This window comes from Bufo bufo, chromosome 10 (assembly GCF_905171765.1).
Source record: "Bufo bufo chromosome 10, aBufBuf1.1, whole genome shotgun sequence".
NCBI classification, from domain to species: Eukaryota; Metazoa; Chordata; class Amphibia; order Anura; family Bufonidae; genus Bufo; species Bufo bufo.
Window position 1 is genome coordinate 8,336,591 of NC_053398.1, and position 27,474 is coordinate 8,364,064.

At 44.9% G+C, this 27,474-nt stretch overlaps 1 protein-coding gene across 2 annotated transcripts in view; it reads right to left on the minus strand.

The window, feature by feature from the left end:
- NELL1 (neural EGFL like 1) overlaps nucleotides 1-27,240 on the minus strand; it is a 596,336-nt gene extending 569,096 nt beyond the window's left edge. For both annotated transcript variants that reach the window (XM_040409754.1, XM_040409753.1), the window contains exon 1: nucleotides 27,109-27,240. In XM_040409754.1, the coding sequence (XP_040265688.1) occupies nucleotides 27,109-27,157 (49 nt within the window). In that variant the 5' untranslated portion in view covers nucleotides 27,158-27,240. The remainder of the gene's footprint in view (nucleotides 1-27,108) is intronic.
- Nucleotides 27,241-27,474: the final 234 nt, after the last annotated feature.

Here is a 27,474-nt window from a genome sequence, read left to right on the forward strand (position 1 = left end):
AAAGTCACACGACTCCTCGGGGGCGGGGTATCAGTTCTTTATGGTGACCATATTGATGGTTACCCACCCTACCTAGTTGCAATATAATATATGTTTTTCTTAGAAAAGCTGGTTGACAACCAATATGGTCATCATTACTACTTCATCAAGGGTTGTCCATCTCTAACGCCAGAACACAGAATTCCCTTCTGCGGGTCACAGAAGGGAGTAACTGGCGTTGTGGAACATGGAGAATCCCTCTAATTCTAGATCACTGGGGACAGCTTTTTGGGAATGGCCGGCAGCAGTATCAGATGCCCCCCTGCAGTACCCAGACTGTGCGAATACAACACTGCAGCCACAAGGTATGCCTCTTTCTCTTATGCAGCAAACTAAAAATCAGAGCTAATAAACTGGTGTTTCTCATCCATTTGCTGATGTCAGTCTTTACTGTAGCAGAGTTCTATCCATGATGACACAATAGGAGCAGAGCTGTATGTCAGAGTGGGGCTTACCTGTGGAATAGGCCATGTAATTTAGGGAGGCAAGCAAGCAATGCGGCATCATGTCCATGGCTGGCCTCTTACTGCCCTGCCTGTGAAACTGTCAGTTTTCACTGTACTTCTAGCATTCTATTCTTGAACAAGGATGCTTGAACAAAGCCATAGGCTACAATGAGGACAACGCTAACTGTAGCTGGTAAGAAAGCGATGTCTTTAATAACCAGGTAGAATCGCTGCAGGTTCTTGGTCTGTTGCTCTGATTTACTGCAGGGAATTATTCAAGCAGAATTCGGCAGCACCCCCTCCCCCTCCAGAACAGCATGTGACCTGAAGAATTTATATTACATATTCAACGTACACAAGACATCTCGGCAGGAAGACAATCCTCTCATTGGTTCTTGTATCTACAGCTCGCTTGTATCTCCGTGTACATAATTTCCAAAGCCACCCAACCTAGATTCCAACATCTCCATTATTGATGAGGCACAGACGCACCCCGCAGGGCCCCATCTAGAAGAGGGTGCACAATCTAGTGGAAAGATGCATCATTTGTCACAAAACTAGATTTCTAGGGCAAGAATCAGACAATAAGCAGAGCTTCACTGTGTTCAGAGGCAGTGATGGGCGGCAGGGACAATATTCGAATTCGCAATATTTCGCGAATATTTGGATGAATATTCATCATATATTCGGAAATTCGTGATCTCCAGTCATTATTTTCTTGATTGCGAAAATCGGCAATCAGAAAATTAGCGATAATAAAAAATTTGCAATGAGAAAATCAACACTACTCCTAAAGTCAAAGCTATTGCAGCCTTCTCCTTGGACCACAAGCAAGAAGCAGTGAGGGATCATGGGTACTGATGAAAAAAAAAAAATCTAAAATATTTGCGATTACGAAGATGAAGCACTATATTCTAGATATTCGCGAAATTCTCGAAGTGCCAATATTCGCGATAAAAAAAATTGCAATTAGAATATTCGCGATCAACACTATTCAGAGGCAGTTGTGGAGTCATTACGGATTATATAGTGCAGTTCTATCCTGTAGTCATACAACGCCATACAAAACGAAGTAAAAAAAACAAAAAACAATACAAATGGCAATAAACTGGACAATATTCGCCCCCTTCCACCCACTGACCATTTAGTAGTCAGACCAGAATGCATCTATTGAGGATTTCTTTGGAGGACCTATCATGTTAGTGCATGACACTGACTGGCTATTGATATGAATTTGAGCTGTGCAATGCTTTACTTCCCCTGCGGGGGCACTGCAGGAAAACTGTACTTGTTGCCAGGTTTCCACGCATCATTTCTGGACTTCCAGCAGGGCAACCCATCAACCTATTTGTGGGGCATGTTAATAGAAAGTGATTGTCCAGAGCTGACAACCCCTTTAAGAGAATTTTAAAAATGCCAGTTGGGGTGGGTAATAAAACTGACTAATACAAGTATATTGATAAGGATCCCACTGCATTCATGACATGTGGACAGACCAAGACTTCTCAGAAACCATGAAAGACTTTAAGGACTATTTATATTTTCATAGTTTTAGGTCTTCCAACCCCACACCTCCCCTTTTGGGAAACACTTTTCAAGTATCCATGACCCAACGCTCACACAAAACACTTCTTGCGATTGCTTGGCTTCTGTAAGAAACCTTATACATTAAACGGCTTCTCTCACTTCAGCAAATGGCATTTATCATGGAGAGAAAGTAAATACCAGGCACTTACAAATATATTGCGACTCTCCATATTGCTTTGTTTGCTGGCATTATTCATTTTTCCATCACATTGTACACTGCTTGTTTCCATGGTTACGACCACCCTGCAATCCATCAGCGGTGGTCGTGCTTGTACACTATAGGAAAAAGAGACGGCCTCTCTGGTGGCTGGGACCATAGCAGTATGCATAGGCTAGTGCTTTTTCCGATAGTTTGCAAACACGACCACCACTGATTGATTGCAGGGTGGTCATAACCAGGGAAACGAGCAGTGTATAATGTGATGGAAAAATTAATCCAGCCAGCGAAGGAAGCAATATGGAGAATCACAATACGTTAGTAAGTGCCTGGTATTAGCTTTCTCTACATAATAAATGCCACTTTAAATTCATAACAAAGAATTGAAGAATCAACAAAACAGGACAAGACAGCACCATCTGGTGGTCGGAAAAAAAGATGAAAAAAACTACTAGAAATTCATTGAAATGACTTTACTTTGTTTCAGGAAACAATTTCCACCCATTTGATGCAAACCTCCTGTTCAATAATTGGCTAAGTACTTGCAATGAGTCTGCGAACTCTCCCTAAAGAATTATATGAAACAAATCTGATTTCCAGGTGTAGATTTCAGCACAAAAGAGAATAATTACCCGACTGTATTCCGCATAAAGTGCTTAACAGCATTCTTCAACTCCTAAACAATAATTATCCATTCAGAGAGAGCTTGTAATGGTAACATGTTGGAAAAACAGAGATTACCCCAGATTGACGAAAAATACATGAACGTGTGCAAATCGCTTCCCTGGCATCTCAGCTCTGCTCTTCAGGGGAACAGATGAAAGGGTTAAATCCTTAATGTACAAGAGCATCAGACAACTGGATCCAGCTTAGGGCTCATTCGGACAATCGTACGCGTTTTGTGGTCCGCAAATTGCAGATCTGCAAAGCACGGGTACCTGGCCAGCTCTATGATAGAAATGCCTATTCTTGTCTGCAGCTTCGGACAAGAATATGGCGTGCTCTCTCTTTTTTACGGGGCTACGGAACGGAAGTACGGAAGCGGACAGCACGCTGTGTGCTGTCCTCCTCTTTGGCGGCCTCACTGAAAGACTGCAGAACGGATGCGGACACAAATACAGTCATGCGAGTGAGCCCTCATACTGCATCCATCGCCACCAAAGGGCAGGAGTGTCCAAAGACAAATGGCATATGCAGCTGCTATGGGGCCACTAGAGAGTAGGGGCCCATCCCCAGCTGTTCTCACACTCATCTTGATTGACAGCGAGAACCTGCATAAGGATGTGGTCTCCACAGGTGGAAAGTGTCCATGTCAAGGGTATAGCTATAAAAGAGAAGGCAGAAGATAGTCACATTATTGCTTTAGGGCCACAGCACCCCCCCCCCCCCCCTCCAATACACCTTTGCCAAATAATATGGATACCAGCACTGTAAATGGCAATGGACCTTGTTACATATTTTGCATTGGGGTCCAGGAGCCTCATTCAAAACTTCGGCATAATACTGTACAGAGATTCGTCTCCATACAGTATTTGTCACGACTGTGACTGATCCAGACAGGTCTGGGAGGAGAAGGTCGCAGCGACTTGCTACTCGCGATAGCTTGTGAGTTTGCTCCGTGGTTCAGGGTATGTCATCCGGGTTTTGCCTTGTGAACCTTTTTGTCCTGACTGGGAGTTTGAGTTTGTAGGCATCCTTCTCAGGTGAGTCCTGTCTGCCACTCCCAGCTACTATATTAGTTTCAGTTTCACTTGCAGTCATTGCCAGATATAGTCCTTCCTTCCAGTGCTACTCTGACCTTTGAAGGAGATCGTTTGACGGTGTTGCTGTGGAGCTCTTGTCCGGCGTGGACTGTCGTGTTTGGGATCGCCTTCTCTGCTCGTGACTGGATAAGTCTATCTCTGCTATAGATTGTTTGTTTGTTGCTGTCTTCCCCTGTTGTTCTCCTAGACGTGAGTGATGGTGACTAGTGCTCCCATCGGCCTTTCCCCAGTCTAGTCTTGTTAGGGTGACTGAGGGTTTAGGCATCCTGCTCGCCGCACGGGTTCACACCCCATCTAGGGTATCAGGGCAGACAGGTGCCAGCTTAGGGTTAGTCAGGGGTGGCCATTCTATTTCCCATCCGTAGATAGGGGTCCCCCTTCCCCTCCATCTGGTGCGACACGACTGCTGCTGGGATAGCGGTCGTGACAGTATTAGAATGTATGGGCTCTGATGAGCTGAAGTTATTCGCGCGTTCGGTTTCAGGTTTTAAAGTGGTTTTCCCACTTTAAAAGTCAACTAGCGAACTTATTCAACTAAGTCACGCGCGACTTCGCAAATAACTTCGGCTCATCGGAGCCCATACATTCTAATACTGTACGGAGACAAATCTCTGTACAGTATGATTCCGAAGTTTTGAACAAAGTGCAGTGTCCCACTTGTGTGTATAAGTGATCCCCTTAAATTTATGTACATGTATTTAATATATTGTAATCCCTAAATTCAGGCTGGCATTGTCATTACATCTATTCGCCCCTAGGTGGTGCTGGCGCCACTTATATATAGCTTGGGGTTTGCTAATAAAGTTAGTTCAGGTTCAAGTAGGAAGTAGAGAGGAGAAGAAAGTGTATGGAGGAGCAGAGCAGGCTCAGTCCAAGGTATAGCTGCCTTTCTTTCCTCTGGGCCCTGATCAAGCCTGGAGAGGACAGACCAAGTAGTCACAGCAGCCCGGCACAGACAAGGGAGTCTATGTACGAATATAGAGAAAGTCTAGTGAAGATTAGAGCTGAGTCTAGCCAAGGGACTTCACAAGCACCAGTCACCGGGAGGAACTCAAAGGTACCTGGACACAACTGGATGATTAGTGCACAAAATTATCCCTTTTCACTAAATGCCTTCTGGGACATAGTGAACCTGAATATTTCAGGAGAGCATCCTGCATAAAATAATGTAGCAGAGAGTTTGCCTGCCACGAGGGAGAATGCCCTTATTGGATTGCTCAACATAAAGTAAGGAAACCATTATATTCAGTACCTGAGTGCTAGAGATTGGATTTAAAGTAGAACTATCTAAGAAGAAAACATTTGTCTTGCATGTAAAGTAACAGTAGTAGGAAAACTCCTCAACTGACAATTGCCAGACCTGTTGTAAGGATTACAGCTACACCAATTTCTGAATCCTCCTTTGTGCCATACAAGGGCACTGTACTGATGAACTGTACCAATAGTCTTGAGACATTTGATTTAAGTAAATGTTCAACTGTTTATTACAACTGACTCCTCATCCTTTCTACTACCCTCAACATTTGCACCTTACGGTGCTGGCGTCACAAACACAGGGGCCCAGCCACCAAAGCACCTTAAATACCCATTACCATCAAGGGCACCTCAACCACCATCTGGCTGGTGTTCACTCCAATAGAGAGAGCCCCGGAGGATTTAGTGCTGTCTTCCCCTTCGCTGAACGCCGACCCAGGGAGGCTCTGCTAACCGTGAGTACAGACTACTACTGCCCCCATTGGCCGACCGTAGCTTCACTTGTTGCCCCTGCGGTCCAGTGCGCTGCAAAAGCGACTACGGATGAAGCATCTGAAGCTCGTTTCGCTCAACACTATACAGGAGCATAAAGTTATGTCGGTGACCAGAGTCATGAAACTGAGATGGGGGCACCAGGACTTCTTGGTGTAATGGTGTCAAGCAGCACTCTAAAGGAGGCTCATTTTTATCATTGCTGTGTGGATTTACGTTCTCTATAATAATATCTTATTCACAGAGTAAATGTTCGGTCAGGGATTTCCATCAGTGATCTTGAGCCAAAACCAGGTGCGGATCTTTCCCTTCCACCTTATGTCTCATTTTGGCTCACAATCACTGATGGAAATCACTGACTGAACACTGATGTGTGATTTAGGGCTCATGCACATGACTGTATACCCTCCGAGACATACGGTCCGTGAGCAGGCCATATGTCCCGAAGCGGCATATATTGTGCGCACAGCATCATAGGTTACTATGATGCTGTGTGCATCGGTCCGCCTGCGGGACAATAGCGCCACGGGCTGCCTGATGCGCACAGCATCATAGTAACCTATGATGTTGTGCGCTCCTGTGCGCACAATGCATGCCCCTCCGGGACATATGGCCCGCATACGGTCGTGTGCATGAGCCCTAAGGCATTACTCTACAGAACCTTATTGACGCCATGTCATGGAGTACAATGCCTTACTGTGCACGAGCCTAACGTTTGCTGAAATTTTTGCACATTAATAGGAAATGACGTAAAGGAAGTGCCAAAGACAAATAATTCATGATGCAACCAGTCAACGCAACAGGTAAAGTGACAATTTTGAATTAAATTGAGTTGCTTCGCTACATGAGAGATGGAAACAGGATGAGTCCCAGGAAATGAGGTTCTCTGGAGCGATGGGTGCCCTGTTGGTTATCCTTCAGGCACAGCAGCGATGGAACTTCATTATAGTCTACAAATGACTCCTTGGATTTCAGCAGCATTTGGTAAGAGCGCGGCTTGTGCAGCCATGTTTACCCTCATGTAAAACAAGGAACATGTCTTGAGATGAAGGCCAACTTCCTCGCTTCGCTGGAAAGCATCTTTGCACATTTCCGCCAGCTGTACTCAATCGCTAAAGGGCAAAAGAAAATCGCAAATAGGATCTCACATTATGTTCTATTCAAAGCTGCGCATTAAACCTGTCTGGAGCTGGAGCACTTTCTAACTTCTCACCGTAAGGTGCGATGTGAAATAAATATGTACATATTCGCGGGAACAACAGCTCTTGTTGGAATAAATTGCCTCTGGCAGAAATGGCGGGTCACTCAGTAGGTCAGCAGAGGAGACGGTTTTGGCGATACACAAAACAGTTTCCAGAGGAAAAAAAATATATTCCATCTCTGCCCAGTGTAAGTTTCCCATCCTGAATGGCAGAGAGATGGTATAAACATGCAAAAACAGGCGGGGAACAATGTGCAGTATACGCCATGGTACAAACGCAGCACGCAATCAGATTATCCAGCACGCCAGTGCTCACATCACAGGCCCAGATTTACTAATGTGTCTCGATTTGGAGCTTCTTTGAAGTTCGTGTGCAGGTTTGTGTTGTGGTATTTACCGAATCGCGTTATGGATTCCGTGACCACGGACCATAACGCAATTCTATGACAGAATGCATAACGGAATGCCTTTAGAAGTCTATGGCCTGCATAACGGATCCGTCCCGTTTCCGTTATGCAGGAGAGGACTTCCGCATACCGTAAACCGGACGGATCTGTTATGCAGCCCATAGACTTCTGTTATGATGGAATGAATAACGGAATGCCTCTAAAGGCATCCCATTATGCATTCAGTCGTGGAATTGCGTTATGGTCCGTGGTAACGGAATCCATAACTCAATTCAGTAAATACCACAACACGAACTTCAAAATATGAAATTCACTCATCCCCATCTGTCACTACAGGTCAAGAACATGTAGTCGATGGGATGTACATTCGCTCACATGGTCACTGACGGTTGCCCGATTACTTTTTGCTTGGAAGAAGAGCTTCTTATCCTCCCAGTGTTGCAATCTGGAAAGGGACCAGATCTCGGTATACAATTCCCGCGCCTACCCAGTCCGTGCCTCGGAGCAAATTATTGAAGTGACCTAGTACACATTAAAGGGTGGAGGCAAAATCAGCTTTTGTTGTTTGGCACATGTTGTCAAGCAACCACAGGGGTCCACGGACGCCATCTGCCAGGCAAATATTAACCATCAGCCTAGATAGCTGCATGCCAGGCTAAAGAAACACAATAGTCAAAAGCAAATGTCATCATTCCATTGGGAAATGACAGATACGATCTGCCTGGCAGATGACAGAGTGGTGCCAAGACAGGAGGTTCTGCCAGTCAAGGTAATTTATCACTACACAATTCTGCCACGCACAGCGTAAGAGCTTGGTGGCCAAGTGCACAGCACCGAGAATAGTCTCTGGTGGCCAAAGTGACTGCTTTTCTAATGTGTTCCTGTAGAACCAAAACACGATAATTTTGGGCCTCTCTCAATACATATTTACAGCAGCTGGAGCTCCATTTTAATGCTTCAAATCCTCTGGATGAAGGGACGCATAATACAATAGATGCTACCTGCAGCCACCACTAGAGGGAGCTCACTACATACAGCTCGTATAAACTGTATGCAGTGAGCGCCCTCTATTGGTAGGTCACAGGATAAAATCCTGTCTGCCTGGGGCTTTCTGTGCAGGGAAAAATGGAGTGTTAGTCTGAATGCACTGAAGCAAAAACAAATGGTTGCAAAAGTATACACACTCATGAAACCCCTTCTATAAAAGGTCAGTGAACAGGACAGAGGTTACATCTGAACCACTTCCTTGACACCATATCTGCATAAGGTATCTAATAGCAATGTCTTTTAGGGTAGGCATACTTTTGCAACCAAAGCTTTTAATGCTTTTTTTTCAATTCATCTATAACACAAATGAGGCAGCTTTGCAAATAAAGCTTGTTCTGCTAGATGTATACAGCTCCAGCGCACATCGTCTCCCGGGGTCCAAACTACAAACCCTGCAGTCCTGTGTTACCCCACTATCTGGCTCCTCTATATTGCTTGTAGGGTTATCAAGAAGAGAGCGGTGTTTGGAGATATATAGGAGCTGTAAACATAAAACGGTTTTACAGTAATTTGCGAAGTTGCTCCTTTAGTTATTTAAGGTGCATTAGAGCAAATAAAGTGCTTGGAAAGGTATAAAACAGCCAATAAAAAAAAAATATCTGGAATAATGTTTCGTAATTATTATCTGAGGACTTGTGAATCAACATTTTCTTGTACGATCCTTGTCACAAACAGATGAGATCAGTGTGTTTTTTAAAGACACAAGAGCCGCTATTTACATCACATTTCCACATGCTGCAACTCCCAGGTCAGGTTTCATCATCAAGGATGAAAGGCAAAATCTGGTCACAACACAGAAGGCACCGCGCACTGACTTATTACAAGCGGGGGGTGGATATCTATCGAGCGACGACACAAGTGCACCGCATCGGTGACAGATGTGACAGAAGGTTTCCAGGGACCATTTAAAAAAAAAACAACACTCAGATAGTTGTCAATGATTATGTAAACAAATTAAAGGAACGTTATAAACCAGAGATTATATAATAGTGTTGGAGCGTTAGAAAAGGAGTAGATATGATTCTCATCTTATTACAGTACAGCAGTGTTATAGGGGGTGGCTGATATCAGTCCCATCTTATTACAGTACAGCAGTGTTATAGGGGGTGGCTGATATCAGTCCCATCTTATTACAGTACAGCAGTGTTATAGGGGGTGGCTGATATCAGTCCCATCTTATTACAGTACAGCAGTGTTATAGGGGGTAGCTGATATCAGTCCCATCTTATTACAGTACAGCAGTGTTATAGGGAGTGGCTGATATCAGTCCCATCTTATTACAGTACAGCAGTGTTATAGGGAGTGGCTGATATCAGTCCCATCTTATTACAGTACAGCAGTGTTATAGGGAGTGGCTGATATCTGTCCCATCTTATTACAGTACAGCAGTGTTATAGGGAGTGGCTGATATCAGTCCCATCTTATTACAGTACAGCAGTGGTATAGGGAGCGGCTGATATCAGTCCCATCTTATTACAGTACAGCAGTGTTATAGGGAGTGGCTGATATCAGTCCCATCTTATTACAGTACAGCAGTGGTATAGGGAGCGGCTGATATCAGTCCCATCTTATTACAGTACAGCAGTGTTATAGGGAGTGGCTGATATCAGTCCCATCTTATTACAGTACAGCAGTGTTATAGGGAGTGGCTGATATCAGTCCCATCTTATTACAGTACAGCAGTGTTATAGGGGGTGGCTGATATCAGTCCCATCTTATTACAGTACAGCAGTGTTATAGGGAGTGGCTGATATCAGTCCCATCTTATTACAGTACAGCAGTGTTATAGGGAGTGGCTGATATCAGTCCCATCGTATTACAGTACAGCAGTGTTATAGGGAGTGGCTGATATCAGTCCCATCTTATTACAGTACAGCAGTGGACATCAAAGCCACCTAGATGTAGAAGTATCTGGAGGCTCTCAGATACAGTTAAAACCAGAAGTGTACATACACTATATAAAAAGACACATATGCATGTTTTTCTCAATATCTGACATGAAATCAGAATGTTTGCAGAAAGTAATAAAAATGCCTTAAAAAGCCAAAAAAGTTTACATACATTTCATTAATATTTGGTACCATTGCCCTTAGACTGTATGACTTGGGTCAAACGTTTTGGATGTCCTTCCACAAGCTTCTCACAATAGTTGGTCGGAATTTGGGCCCGTTCCTCCTGACAAAACTGGTGTAACGGAGCCATGTTTGTTGGTCGCGGCCTTTTCAGCTTTGCCCATAAATTTTCATTAGGATTGAGATCAGGGCTTTGTGATGGCCGCCCCAAAACATTGACTTTGTTATCCTTAAGCCACTCTGTAACCAGTCTGGCGGTATGCTTCGGGTCATTGTCCATTTGGAAGACCCATTTCCACCCAAGCGTTACCTTCCTGGCTGATGTCTTGAGATGTTGCTTCAGTTTTTCCACATAATCTTCTTTCCTCATGATGCCATCTATTTTGTGAAGTGCACCAGTCCCTCCTGCAGCAAAACCACCCCACAACATGACGCTGCCGCCCCCGTGTCTCACAGTTGGGATGGTGTTCTTCGCCTTTCAAGCTTCTCCCATCTTTCTCCAAACGTAACGATGGTCATTATGGCTGAAAAGTTACATTTTAGTTTCGTCAGACCACAGGACATGTCTCCAAAATGTACAGTAGGTCTTTGTTCCTGTGTGCATTTGCAAACATTAATCTGGCTTTTTGGAGTAATGGCTCCTTCCGGGCAGAGTGGCCTTTCAGCCCATGATGATACAGTCCTCGTTTCGCTGTGGATATTGACACAATCTAACCGGCTTCCGCCATCATCTTCACAAGGTCTTTTGCTTTTGTTCTTGGGTTGATATGCACGTGTCGGACCAAAGCACGTTCATCTCGGGGACACAGAACCCGTCTCCTTCCTGAGCGGTATGATGGCTGGAGATTCCCATCTTGTTTGTACTTGCGTATAATTGTTTGTACAGATGAACGAGGCGCCTTCAGGTATCTTGAAATTGCACCCAAGGTTGAGCCAGACTTGTGCAAGTCCACAGTTCTCTTCCTGATATCTTGGCTGATTTATTTCACAAAGAAGCAGTGCGTTTCAGGTGTGCATTTAACCCCTTAAGGGCCTGCGCCGTACATGTACAGCGCTGGTGGACGTGACTTAAGGACCAGCACAGTACATGTACGACAGGCTGATCGGGCGAGTACAGGAGCTGCGCCCGATCAGAGGCACGGACCTGGCAGTCACTGCTGCATATGTCGGCATTAGTGAAAACACAGATGCCAGCGTGTTAACCCCTTGTATGCCGCGGTCAAAGCTGACCGCGACATACAGAGCGTTCGGGGAGGGTACAGGTGCCCTCTGCTTCCCATTGGGTCCCCGTGCTGCAGTGGTGGGGACCCGATGGCAGAGAAGGCAAGCCCGATGCCTTCCATAGGCATTGGAGCTTGCCTTCTACGGAAGCCTGTGAGATCAAGCCGTTAGGCTGGGTCTCACAGGCAGGCTGTCAGCATAAAAGCTTACAGCCAATGCATTACAATACAGGTTGTATTGTAATGCATTGCAGAGGGGATCAGACCCCAGAAGTTGAAGTCCCAGAATGAGTAAAAAAAAAAAAAAGTTTGTGTGAACTAGGCCTTACACTGCTGTAAGGGCGGAGCGCATCACTCCCTGGGCTGTGTGGGTTCGGTCAGGTGACCTCGCTGACCAACCCTGGCTCTCCTGCAGGTATTTAAGTGGCTTAGCCCTCTTCCCGGGTGCCTCAGTGTCAAGGTCCTTGAGTTTGCTGGTTTCTAATACTCTTGTGCGCTCCCGATTTATACTTCGTTCCTGGACTCTGCTTATGTCTGATCCCTGCCTGCTTGCCTTGTCTCTCCCGTTGCCGACCCGTATTGCCTGACCTGTACCTGTGCCGCCTGCCCTGACTACGCCTCTGCCTCATCCTTCGGTACTGCACTGTTGCTCCTGGTAACGACCCCGCCTGCCTGACTACATGTGTACTTCTGGTACCTACCCAGGTATCTCCTGGTCCCCCTGGACCAGCTGCCTCTGACTCGGGGATTGCTCTGGAGTACCCTAACGGCTCAAGTCTATCCTCACCATCTGAGGCTCTCGTGAGACCCAGGTAGTTGCTTAAACATGCCCCTCCAGAGTATAGCCAGTCGGTTCACACCCGCTGATCCGTGACACTGGGTTTGGGATCTGTTTATTGCTGTGCTGTAGTATTGTCCTGGCTGATTTGCTGGATTGAATGCAGCTAAGAGTTCAGTATTGCTTCAGTTCTGTTCATGGTCATTCCTCTGCCATATATCGGCCATCCACATTCCACTGCTGGATCATCTCCTTCTGTTGGCCCTCAGCACTCCCTTGTTATGTGATTTAGACCTGTTTTTTGGGACAGTCTAGTTTAGTCCTACTGTAAGTCCTGGCAGTATCCCAGTACCAAAAGACAGAGACTGTTTGCCTGTCCTACAGTCAGATAAGAATAGACTGCGTTCACCTGGTCTATGGCCAGCCTTTTCCAACATAACATGACTGATAACAGTTAGAGTTATTCCCATCACAGACAATGGAGGCATATCGCTAGGATATGCCCCCATTGTCTGATGGAAACCCCCCTTTAAGAATAGATTCCATTTGCTGTGCAATAAAATGGAGAGAATATGCCACAACGCTGCAATGTTTCCTTGTCCTCTCTCTTCTAGAAGACTACGATGTTTCTATATGTATCCACAGCGCGTTCCTCTCTGCGGAGGTTCGGGGAGTCATGCAGACTTTTAATAAGAGAGTATTTAATTAATAAGTAATGAGCGGAGGCTTCTCTTTAATATGGCAGACGCTCTCCACCACCTGTGGTCACGCCGCCCCCGCTTTACAGGGCCCTCTTGGGTATTCCTAAGAAAATGCCTCAGTGACCTAAATACTGCATCTCTGTTCCTTGTTTTCTGCAGGTTTCATTTTTTCAGTTTTTTTTTTAGTTTTTTTTTTTTTATCCAGCAAGCAAAGTAAGCGTGGCGCAGGCGGGAGGGTGGGAAGGAAGCTGTTTGATGGGGTCTGGAGATGGAAGTTATTTTGTCTCCTTGTAACTAGGAGACCGCAGATTACGACATGAAAAATCGGAATGGAGGGAAGGGGAGACATCAAGGGGCCTTTGTGCTTGCAGGAGATTCTGTCGCATGTAACGACTGTCCGCCAGAGTTTCCTTTTTAGCACAGATGATAAAAGTCATGAAAGGCAAAAGAGATTCTACTTTTAAATAGATTTTCCTCATCTCTTTCTGTATCCTATAGAGAGCGGGGACCATACAGAGCGACGCGGCGGCATGTTCCAGGGTGCTGGAGGTTTGATTCCCAAATTGAAGTGTAAGGCTACTTTCACACTAGCCTTTTTTGCGGCTCCGTCATGGATTTGCAAAAACGCTTCCGTTACAATAATACAACCGCATGCATCCGTCATGAACGGATCCGGTTGTATTAGGTCTTCTATGGATAGAAGCATTGCCCTGCGGAGGCGTGCCGGAGGACAAACCCCCGAGAGGTAGAAGTCATGCATCTAAACAGAGCATTAGGATTTCTGCTGCAGCGACTAGTCTAAACATCTAGACAGAGCACCAGCTAGATTAGCGTGCTGCTCTTCTGAAATACTCTGCACTGCAATGGAATTTTTCCCATTCTACTGGTTTTCATTTACCTCCGCACATCAAGAAATTACACCCCTCTCACATGCAGCCCTGTCTTCATCTACCTTCTCTCATAAGATGATGAATTACCTCTCACAAGATCAACATAATCCTCTTCTGAAATACTCTGTGCTGCTGTGACACCCTGCCCTTTCCACTTGTATTCATTTGACTCTACACATGATCCCTCAATTGCATGCAGCCCTATCCTCTCCATCATATGAGTGAACCGGTCAACTGCACTGCTACAAAAATCTGCACACCCCTCTCCTAAAATACTCTGTGCTGCTGGTGCTCCTTCCAGTATCCAACATAGTAAATGTTCCACTTCAACTCCTTGCACCATCAACAACATGTTTATAAAGAAGGTTTCCATTTAAAAAAATAAAAATAAACAGACAGACAGACAGACAGACAGACAGACAGACAATCTCCTTTCAAGCGAGCGTTACCTCACCTGTCACATTCATGCAGGGACTTAACAGTCCTTAGCAGATTGCAGTGATAATCAGTTGACTGCACAAAGTGTAAAAACAGGAAATTAACCCAGGCCAGTTCCCTAAAGTGCCCTCCCCATGAGTGGTTTTATTCTAGTAAAAATGCTAGTAAGATTTTTTTTCTGTTAAAAAAAAATAAAAAATACAATAAATTGCACCATGATACATTCAGGAAATGGAGGACTAGACAGGTGCTCTCACTGACCACAATGTCGGATCAGGCTACGTTCACATCTGCCTATTGGAGTTCACCCATTAAGGCCCCATTCACACAACCGTATGGTCGCCGTACAAACAGCGGGTCCGCAATACACAGGCACTCCTTGCTGCAGATGCAGACCCATTGACTTGAATGGGTACGCAATCTGCAAGATACAGCAAAAGATAGGACATGTCCTATCTTTTGGGGAGTGGAGGCACAGATCAGAAGCGCTTCCATGGGCTTTCGGATCCGTGCCTCTGCACTGCAAAAGAAAGGACATGTCCTATCTTTTGCGGATCGCAGACCCATTCTAGTCAAAGGGTCTGCACCGCAATATGAGATTCGCATAGCCAGTGCCCATGCATTGCGGACCGCTATTTGTGGTCTGCAGCATGGGCACAATGACCATAAAGTAGTGTGAATGAGCCCTAATGCTGCGAATCGTCGGATCCCCATTGACTACAATGCGATCAGATGGGGATCCGGCATAAATGCCATCTTTCAGACAGACAAAGTCCTGCATGCAGAAGTCTTTATCCGCACAAAAGCCGACATCATGCCGGGGACCCGGAGGTTGGCACCATTATCCAGCTATGTCAGATACGATGAACTCCAGCAGACTTTTCCACTACTGGATTTCATAATGCAGATAAGAACATAGGGGATGGGGATGTGTTGAAACTCCGCTCCAAGAATTAACTAAGGCCTCATTCACACGACCATGTCCTTATTTCAGTCCGCAAACCATGGATCCGCAAAATACAGATGCCTTCCATGTGCTTTCTGCATTTTTCTCACTCATCACTTGAAATGACTATTCTCATCCAACATACAGACTAAAATAAGACATTTTAATCATGCATAACCGGGATGGCCAACCTGCCGCTCTCCAGCTGTTGTAAAAACTACAACTCCCACCATGCCCTGCTGTAGGCAGCTATCAGCCTGCTGGGAGTTATAGTTTTGCAACAGCTGGAGAGCCTCAGGTTGGCTATCTCTGATCTATAATTTGAAACAGTCATAAAGATGACTGTTCATGTGCTGTACTTTTTTTTTTTTTGTGGCGGAACCATATTATTGAATGGGTCCTTGTGATATCTGAAAAAACAAAACAGGATTTAAAATACAGTTGTGTTCATGAGTGTAAGAGTGAGGTTCATGGATGGATAGGTTGGATAGGTGTTGTCCATTTCTAGAAAAGACCAGCCATATTTTCTAATCATTCACAACCTCTTTCACATCCTTTTTTTACCACCGAGATTGAATGGGGTGGATCTGGATCCCATTATTGTTCAAGGCTGCGCTCAAGACCCCATTGTGGTCCCTCAAACAAAATCTTTTACCGAGTCACCACAAGGTCAACAATTGAGAAGGACAAAGCCATGGAAGTCAAAGATGTGAAACAGGTCCAGTTATTCGGGGGGGGGGGGGGGGGGGGGTGTCCTGCAAGCCAGATTACTATCGCATTATCTGAATATGAACAGCTAAAATCTTTTCCAAACCACAGATTGACTGCTCTCTACGGAATGGTGTTAAATCCACATAGATAATGGCTTTATGCTAGAGGTTACAGAAGTAGAACTTGCAACTGACCTCTAAAACACTCGGAGTACTATTCATCCTGGTCTCCTTGGTTCATGAATAGAATGTCAAACCAACAGTTTAGACTGACTTCTAGCTCATGATAGCTCTGCCTGTGTGTATCAAAGGGTAAACTGCATTCCATAGAACTCAAATGCTTCTCACTAGAAGCGAGTGAAAATGATGAGATTCCTGCATTTGGTTCATATGTTAATGAAAAAAGACAACAATGAAGACAATGACAACCGATTGTCAATGGCAACAAATTAATCTGCCATATAAAGAGTGAAGAACTGTATTCCATTGACCTTATAGCAGGCAGCGCATCCTATTATGCAGAGGAGTGTACAGCAAAACATGCTAATGTACGTGCTTCACGTGTTCTGCAGGTACGGCGAGGAAAAATAATACAGGGATTGTCATATGGTTATGTTTGTAAAATGATTAACAATTCTTCAAACAAGACTAACACACTCCTATCCTAAAATACTCTGTGCTACTGGGATCCTGCTCTGTATAGTCTCTGAATTCCGGCTTAAAAGGGGTTGTCCCGATTCAGAGCTGAACCCAGACATGCCCAGAATTTCACCCAGGCAGCCCCCTGACAAGACCATCGGAGCATTTCATGCTCCGCTACTCGCCTTTGCCCTGCGCTGAATCGCACAGGGCAAAGGCATTTTTAGGAGGTCCGGGCTCTCCATAGGGCTGCCAGGTGGAGGCTTCCGCCCAGCAGTGAGCCCGGTGACATCACCGGCACTGATGGGTGGCCTTTAGCGCTGCCCTAGCCTGTAAAACGCCCGCCCATCAGAGCCAGTGACATCACCAAACACACTACCGAGCGAAAGCCTCCGCCCAGCAGTGTGTTATAGTAAATAAAAGAGCCCTTGTCCTGCGCGATCCTGTGCAGGGCAAGGGAGAGCATTGGAGCATAAACTGCTCCGATGCTCAAGTCAGGGGGAGATGCCTGGGTGAGATTATGGATATGGGTATGCTGAACCCGGACAACCCCTTTAATTTCAGGACACTGCTCCGGTCATGCAGTCCTGTCCTCACTGAGTGGACATTGCACAGTCCCTCACAGGATGAGCGCATTCTGCTCCTGAAATACTCTGTGCAGCTGGAGCCCTGCTCTTCTCAGTCTCTGACCAGCCACATGTCTGCCTTCCCCATCTAATTAGAGGACACTGCCCCGTCACATGCAACCCCTTTTCCCCACATTAGTGAACAAGAACCCCCCCCCCCCCCCCAAACACATTGCCCTCCTGAAATACTCCATGCTGCTGCTGGTGACCTTGTTCCACCCACTATGTAATATTCAAAAAGTACTCATGTCCTGAAATACTCCGTTAGTCCACAAGCACATCAATGTGTCTGTATCGCAGCCACAAACTATGGATCCCCACAATATGGACACCTTCCATGTGCAATCCGCATTTTTCACAATCCCATTAATAGAAATACCTATGCAAAACAGACAAAAGGACATGTTCTGTAATTTGCAGCGCAGACATATGGAGGACATTCTTGTGCTGTCCGTTTTTTCTCTGTGGACCCCTAGAAATGAATGGAGGATCAGACGTGGATGCAGAACATTGTTATTGCTCTTTCTGCTATTTAGCTCATGTAGCTATGTCCTCATTGACATCATCAAACCAATGGGCAGGTCAATTAATTGGCAAATTAATCTGCTGAAATACTCTGTGCTGCTCCAACTATCCATATTTTCACTATGTAATGAACAGTCTGTGACCCCCACTCTATTGCCTTCTTCATTTGAAAGCACAATTAATTCCATGGAACTGTACATCGAGAGGTTACACGTACTGTACATGAAACTAATAACAGACTGGTACAGTGGGGGAGAAGACCCTGTGTGAGGCCATACTGCTCCTGTCCTCATTATGGGTGGACAGGTCACTAACCCCACAAAATCTGCACACCCCTCTCCTGAAATATTCTGTGCTGCTGGAGGACCCTGTACCTTCCACTATGTAACAAAGTCTTTGAGCTCCTGCAGTGAACCCACAGCCCACTGCATAAGGAGTTAAGATGTTGAATGGTGTAGGTATCTAGAAGTGTGAATATGGGGTTAATTATTGGCCAATAGTAATAATAATTAGGTGGTGGCTGCTCTGCCCACATCCTCTAAAAGGGGTTGCTGTCTCAGTTAAAGAGATCATCCAGGAAAATATATTTATGATTTACCCTCAGGGTAGGTCATCAGTATCAGTTCTACAGGGGTATGACATCCGGGACCCCCACTGTTCAGCTGTTAGAAGAGGCCTTTCTAGGCCAGTGACATCACTGTACATTGGTCACATGGCCCAGTTGTAGCTCAGCCCCATTGACTTGAACTTTATACCAAGCACTGCCACTATACGATGTACAGCGCTGTCCTCTGAGAGCTGCTGGGATCCTGCATCGCACATCTGAGCTCCGGTGAGTGCAGCGGCTCCGGAAAAAGCTAATCGGAGGGGTACTGGGAATTGGACCCCCGCTGATATGATAATGATGACCTATTATGAGGATAAGTTATCATTATCTTTTCTAGGATAACCCCTTTAAAGTCTTGAGTTAGAGGAAGTAAGGAAAAGCAAAGCTGCAGGTGGAGTCTAGCAGGGGGTGCAGCCAACCAGCTTGGTACTGGAAGATACTGGAGGGGGGGGGGGGGGGGGGACTTTCACATAGACCAGTGTTTTAAATCAGTCTATCAGTGATGCTCAACCTGCGGCCCTCCAGCCTACAGCAGGGCATGATGGGAGATGTAGTTTTACAACAGCTGGAGGGGCGCAGGTTGGGCATCCCTGGTCTATGACATCCCTACGCTACCAGAAGATGAGCCCAATTTATGAGATGGTTCATGACTTGTCATAAATTAGGCACCTCCTCCGGCAATCCGTGCACCCAGGACTGGCCCACAGGGGTACAGGTGAATCCAGTTCATTATTATAGACACTTCTAGGTATAGAGGAAAGCTACCAGTGTCCTCTTCTCCCCAGGACCTACCTTCTCAAAGTTGCTGCAGGGACCCCAAATCCTCTGATAGCATCTTAAGGCTTCAAACACAGATGCAACATGGACGTCACACGGCCACCATCTGCATTTTTTGTTGACCCGCAGTTTGCAGATCGCAAAATACATACGATCGTGTGAATGCACAATAGAATATAGAGAGAGATCAGTGGCGCCTCTTGGCTGAATTACAGAGAAAATCCCGAGATATTCAATGACTCGGAGCGCTCACACTTGCAGCCTCAGGAAAGGTTTCTATACTACTGCATTATAAGAACAGTACCTACTTCTGACACCTTGTGTGTCTGTGAACTACTGTAGTTGTCAGTCCATCTGTCACCCCTAAAACTGGCCTGATCCTTGCATGCACCAACTCCTGCCCTGTTGCAACACTGACCGTGCCAACTTTCAGGATTCCTGCCTTGCACCGCAAAACTCACCTACACCAAGGGCACCCCACCTAACACCAGGCAGGAAGCAGAAGCCAAAAAGTGCCCTGAAGGGAAGAAAAAGGTGTGCCCTTCCCATCACTGCATGGCCCAGGATGCCCCAGTGTGAGAATGGCCACCATGAATACTACTACTACTATCATTGCCGCCACTGCCACTCCTGTCCGCTTGCTCTCCAACTTCTCCTCACATCACGACACTGCTCCGGTCCATGCAACTCTGTCCTCACGGACAGCACATGAGTGGACAAGTCACTTCCTCCAACAAGATCAGCATATAAATATATCCTTAAAGGGGTCATCCATATTTATGTCATCAGTATTGGATCTGAGGGGCTGTAACACCCGCCGATCAGCTGTTAGAAGAGGCCTTGAGCGCCGCAGCCTCTTCCAAGGCCAGTGACATTACTGTACATCAGTCATGTGGCCTACATGCAGCTCAGTCCCATTCAAGTCAAAATGGCTGAGCTGCAATACCAAGCACTGCCACTATACGATGTACGGCGCTGTCCTTGGAAAGCTGCCGGAAGCCATCGCTCATCTGAGCTCCAATGAGCACAGCGGGTACCTGAAAAAGCTGATCGGCAGGGGTGCCGGGGCTTGGACCCCCACCGATGTGATAATGAATACCTATCAAGAGGATAAGTTATCATTATCTTTTCCAGGATAACCCCCTTAAGTACTCTGTGCTGCTGGGCATTCTGATCCTTTATCATCATGTTTTATCACTGACTGGTCACAAAGAAATTGCAAATGCTGTAAAGCAGAGAAGAAACGTTATGGTCCGACTTATAAAATCTTAATGGTGGAAGGGTTTCCCCTCATCTAGTCTCGGTATGGAACCCTTTACTTTATAAAAACCTTTCATAGAGTTTTTAAACTGAATTAAGTCCGTACAATTTACTTTGAGAATATCTTATAGTAGTTACACTCTTGTACATAGGAGCAGTATTATAGTAGTTATAGTCTTGTACATAGGAGGCAGTATTATAGTAGTTATATTCTTGTACATAGGAGCAGTATTATAGTAGTTACACTCTTGTACATAGGAGGCAGTATTATAGTAGTTACACTCTTGTACATAGGAGGCAGTATTATAGTAGTTATATTCTTGTACATAGGAGCAGTATTATAGTAGTTATATTCTTGTACATAGGAGGCAGTATTATAGTAGTTATATTCCTGTACATAGGAGGCAGTATTATAGTAGTTATATTCCTGTACATAGGAGGCAGTATTATAGTAGTTATATTCTTGTACATAGGAGGCAGTATTATAGTAGTTATATTCTTGTACATAGGAGCAGTATTATAGTAGTTATATTCTTGTACATAGGAGATACATAGGCAAATGTGATCTCTACACAGTTTCATAACACTGGATGGATTTGTATGTGACTGACATTTATAAAAATGAATAAAATTATGAAAAATATACCAGATGGAAAGAACTGACTTGTTTTAGTGGGTTTTTGGAAGGATTTTGACATCAGATCTGCCTACGTTAAACCTGCCATTCACAGAACCAAGGGAACAAAACAGAGGCCTTACAAATAGTGTTGGTAGAGCACCAAAGTGCTCGTGTGCTCAAGTTGAACACTATTTCTGAAAAGTTTCTACTAGTAAGTATTCCTATACAGCAGAAGTCTCATATTTAATTTTTTTAAGTAACTGGCCATGCAGCTCGATAGTGTAGTGGTTAAGATTCTTGGCTGTAACGTAGAAGGTTGAGAGTTCAAATCCAGTCAGAAACTTTTCAGAAGTAGAGGCAAAATTTCATAATATATTTACATATATTATTATATATTTAGAATATATATTATATTATAATATATGTAAATATATTATGGCTAAAACATCAGTAGTATTTTCCCACATATTATGGATTCATATATAATCAGAAGTATGTGTATATACTAGCAGAAGGACCCGGCTTTGCACGGGTATATTTCATCTATTTCATTTTATACTTCCGTGTGTCATAAGAAGATATCGACAGTTTCCCCCATAACAGTGACCTCTACAGTACCAGCCCCTTTAACATTGACCTTTATAGTATCCGCCCATTTAATAACAGTAACTTTCACTGTGCCCTCCCCTTTAAGCAGTAAAGAAAAAAGGCTGGGTTGTTATGGAAACCTGGAGTAAAACTGTGTTTATGACTGCAGAAGACATCACTGCATGAAATAGCAGCCGTGTCCTTTGCTAGCTATCTGACCAGTGGCGTAGCTAGAAATGACTGGGCCCCACAGAAAATTTTTGAATGGGCCCCCCTCCCCCAGTAATTTTTTCGTAACCCCTTCCTTTCATGCCGCCCCCATTCCTGTGGCTAGTAAAGATCTCTCTCTCAGACCAGGCCCGGCAGCTGTTCCATCCGTTTTCTACACCGTCTATACTGTCACTGGATATCATTTCATTGTGTAATACTGTTGAGGGGGCCCTGACAAAAACTTTTAGTCGTCCTCCTCCTGGATGGGCCCCTTCTGGGTCAGGGCCCCAAAGCAGCCGCTTCCCCTACAGCTACGCCCAGGGCCGCCATCAGGGGTGTAAAGCCGATACCCCAGTAAGGGGCCCGGACCCAGGGGGGGGCCCGGCCGGTCCCGAGCCTTTATTTTTTTTGTGTCAGTGTGTTAACTTTAAATCAGCGATCATATCTTTACTATCTTACACTGACTCAGCTCCGGTAACAGGCAGTGCGGGCGGCGCTCACTCACTCACGTCACGCGCCTGCTCCTCCCACTAGGCGGCGCAAGCGCGTGACGTCAGTGAGTGAGCGTTGCCGCCCGCAGTGCCTGTTACTGGAGGGAGCTGAATGTAAGGTAGTAAAGAGGTGAGCGCTGATTTAAAGTTACTGTCTGCAGGATACGGATTACAGTTTATAAATGTATACTACTGTGAGCGGCAGGGAGGGGGATCTATGGATGACGGCACTGTTATAGGAGGGGGATCCGTGGATGACACTGTTATGGGGGGGGATCTATACTGTGGATGGCACTGTTATGGGGGGGGGGGGGTCTGTGGATGACACATATAGCATAAGATGCTATATACGGTATGTGCCATCCACAGATCCCCCTCCATAACAGTGCCATCCACAGATCCCCATAATGATCTGATGCTCTCAGCATTAATTCCACAGTGCAGACAGAAGAGATGCCGGCTGCGCAATCAAGTGGATTAAGGTGAATTAAATTATTTATTTATTTTTAACCCCTCCACTGCTATTTTACTATGCATTCTGTATTCAGAATGCTACTATTTTCCCTTATAACCATGTTATAAGGGAAAATAATACAAGCTACAGAACACCGATCCCAAGCCCGAACTTCTGTGAAGAAGTTTGGGTACCAAACATGCGCGATTTTTGCACATTACAATGTTTTGCACTCGCGCGGACAAATCGCGGATGTTCCCGCAACGTACCCGCACCTTTTCCTGCAACGCCCGTCTTAAAGAGGCCTTAGACTTTTTGGTAAGGGCCCAATTAAATTCCCAGTCCTCCTCTGGATACAGGGTGTTTTCCCACTTCATGGCATCAGAGACCCACAGGAGGCAAAGCATAAGACACCTAAGTGGTGACTATGTATATAACGTCTAGTGTTTGTGCTAAAGACAGATGTAGAAGTTGCACCCAGGCTCTAAGCATAAAAAGACATCAGTATTACATATGGCACATTGTAAGTTGGGCGCCCTGGTACGGGTTTTGCTGTGGAGCCCAGGAGCTTGATCTTGAGCTAGATAGTACTACCAAGAATGAAGGTAGCATGCCTTTCTAGCAAGGCACCCACATGACTCCGGCACATGAGGAGTTAATCTGCTGTCATCTCCGGCACATCGAGTCAGTTGCTACACGCCGCAAATCTGAATAACTCCAAATCACAAGTGAAGCACGGAGTAGATGATCCAATTTTACGTAAGTACCTCCTTATTTAGCTCTCCTGATTACAGGGTTAGCGCCTACAAATGGAAAACAATACTATTTGGAGCATTAAAATTCATGAGACTTGGACACCTAGCGCCAATCTCACTTGTGAAATGAAATCACATTAAGAAATGATTTCTCTGGGAGATGAGCTTGGAGTAATTGCAATTTGAAACATTATTGCAGAGAGATTTATTTTGGTTTTCCTTTGGTGTAATTAGGATTGGACCCAGATGCAGTTGTATGCTAGCTATATGCACATATACTGTATGTACATACTGCAATATATGCGTATACCTACACACAAATAGGCCTGTACATGCTGCACACATTCCCGTGTGTGTATGATATATATATATAGATATATATATATATATACACACACACATACACACACACACACACACACACACACGTAAGCTTATATATACACACATATAAATACATGCACACACAGATGTATCCAAGCATATACATCCACATACAAATATTCAGTATACACGTCCAGATATATACATGCATGCCTACAGCACATACAGATAGTCATATGTATAATTGTACAGACAATCAATCCATATATCTGCACACACAGGTACAGTATATAAAAGGCACAAATTATATTATATTTTATATATATATATATATATATACACACACACACATACACACACACACACACACACAGTATATAAAAAAGGCACAAATTATAATATATATATATACACACACACACACACACATACATACATCCAAGGGTGAGAACTATTCATTTTGCTATATTACTGGCACTAAATTTCATATGAAGTGAGCAGCAACAATTTTGGCAGATTCAGGACTACACATCACCCATACTGTGCTCTATCAAACAAAAATCTGCTCCCCCCCCCCCTTGAATTGTCAAACATGTATAACCGCGTGTGCCAGCCATATAACATGGCACACACTGTGTAAGAGGTCTGCATGTGTCTCTACAGTTATACCTGTCTAAACAGCGGGTAGTTAAAAGTCAGGAGGCACCCAATTACTCCTGCATTTAATAATGCGTGCTAGTATGGCCCAGCCCTGATGGTAGAGGTGCAGTACAATGCAATTATCTCCCACTTTATATAAAAAAAAATAAAAAAAATTATGGAGGAACACAAAAAGAATAAGTGTGATTCCAACCTAACAAAGGGTGATCTCATCAGTACTATTCTGTACTTACTAGGACTCTGAGGTCCAACATTGACATTGGGGCACGTTGCCTATTGGAACCAAAAGAGAAGACAGACAGCACCACAGTGTGACCCCATCCACTTCTGCCATCTATCTCATAGGCATATCCTTCTAATACAACAATAGGCTTTGTCTGAATCATTTGTACAGTGAAATTATCACCCTATCCTTGTTTCACATACATTTAATTAGTAATACCTCCCCCCCCCCCCCCCCCCCCATCACTACTACTCCCCTCCTCCATTATTATAATGAACCCTCCCTACAGCTGAGGTTTAGACCCTACCCCATATAGTAACCCCTAGAAAGAGAGAGGACTCTGGCTATCCCTTTCCAAGCCTCCACTTCCCCAGACTTATTAAGCAGTCTACCCCTGTACTGCAGCTTCCCCCAGACTGAAAATACATAAAATATTAATGGGAAATGATTCTCCTGTGGACTTTTTCTATTGCTAATCAAGAAAACGCTGGCGATATGAATCCTTTGAAGGGTGGTGAGCGGTCTTCTGGCAAATTCACCTGTGTAAAACACTTCAAAGAACACAATCCTGAACCTTAAGGCAAGGAGACTGGGATCTGGGCAAAGAATTTGGATACTTTGTATAGGTTCATAGAAGCCTGGGAGAAGACTTATGTAGCTATTATATATATTGTTACTAGTAGATTATTCAATTCTTCTATTACATAGATATACACAAATTCTCCTGCCTTCCAAGTGTTGAGCTAGCACTGCAGCTATGGTGCAATGAGGACACCAACAGATAACCTATATTACTGCTGAGCCTGGGAAATTTCGTATTAAAGTGTGTATTAGTGGAAACACATCTTTCAGTGAAATATTCCACAGCAGATGAAGGCTGTCAGTGCCCCCTTATGCAGACCTTCACCATTACCTGGTGACAGGGCTGTCATTCTGGAAATCTTCATGTCTGAAGCATTTAGCAGCAACAGAAAGTGACTGTCACAGAACAGCACAGGCTACACTGGGAATGCAAGTGACTGGGGGCAGCCAGGTATTACACAGGTGTCATGTGGGGGGCTCTGCCAGCTCCTAGGCTGTGCCATTATCTAGATAACACAATCATCTAAATGACACATTGATCCTGTCAGACACAATGGTCTCATCACATGGCATCTGCTGGCTCATGCCCATTATTAATGAGCAACACAGGCAGCTGACATTTAAATGAGATCCCAGTAAAGATAATGGACATCTCTGGAGCTGCTCCTGCAGTGGCTGATTGCACTGACTTCCAATAATGCTGATGTCCTGGAAGGAGCAGGGGACACTTGTCATTGCAAAGCTGAGCAGCACATCCTGGACAGAGCAAAGGGAGGCAATTGGAGGTATAAAGTTTTAGGGGGTTTCCACAAGTAGTAGGAGCTTCATGTGCAAGGAACAGTGGTGCCAGGGCTATAGACTGGTACCTAGAGGACCTATGTCAGGTGCATATGTAGAATTAAGCCTTATGTGTGGGGTGTCTGAGAGGACAGAGACATTTGACTGTTCCTGCAGCTGCAACCACTAGAAATGACCAGGAACCTTACACCTGGTGAGATGGTGATATACTTGCTCTTGTCTAGTGGCCAGGAGAAGCAGAATGTAAGACTGGTATCCAGCCTTTCCATATGTATCAACAAGATGCCTTCAAGCATAAATGCTTCACTTTGTTCCTGAAACCAATGACTATTGTCATATCTCACACCTCAAAAGGTGCATTCAGTTTTGTCTTAAGACCCACACAAAACCTACACATCAGACTAATGCAAAATCACCATGCAACAAACACCCAGCTGTGCCAGGCAAGCTTCTTACCCAGTGATGTACCATGAAGCTTAGAAAACACCCACCTACCCTCCCTGCAAGCAAAGAACGCAGCTGCTGCTTGAACAGCAACTATAGCAGAATAGAGAGGAGGGCAGAATACATTTCACCTGCACATCACAATACATCTCCCATCTACACCTAGCTGTGCCAAGCAAGCATCTTACACAAAGCACTATGCAAGCAATCGGCATTCGTCAAGCTGTAATGTGGGCTACTCTACACAACCTGCAAGCCAAGCAGCCAGCTATAACATAATGAAGACAATAGTACACTACATGCCACCTGCACAGCACACTGGCTTCCATCAACACCCAGCAGCTAGAACAGGCAATGTCAGCCCTCTGTCAATCTTACCTGCTTTAGCTGTGAGCACACAAGTCAGCAATGCAAAAATCCCATCCATTTGTGTTATGCACAGAATTGTTCCTAGGCTGGAAGCAGTAAATAATCCTCATCCAGTTTGGTGGAGACGGAAAGTTGTGCAGCTCCCTGGAAGGCTGGTGTGAGACTGAGCGGTTGCAATCTCCAGGAGAAGGAGATCTAGGCGCACACCACTCGTCAGTGAGGGGGAAGCTCCACTGCCAGCATCAAGCCTATTCCATTCTGCAAACACCTACCCAGAAATAAGAGCAGCCCCCTGCTAATATTAATCACCACAAGCAGAAATGTCACTCTAAATGCATATGCCAGGGTGAAGGGCAGAAGTGCAGGATGGTGGAA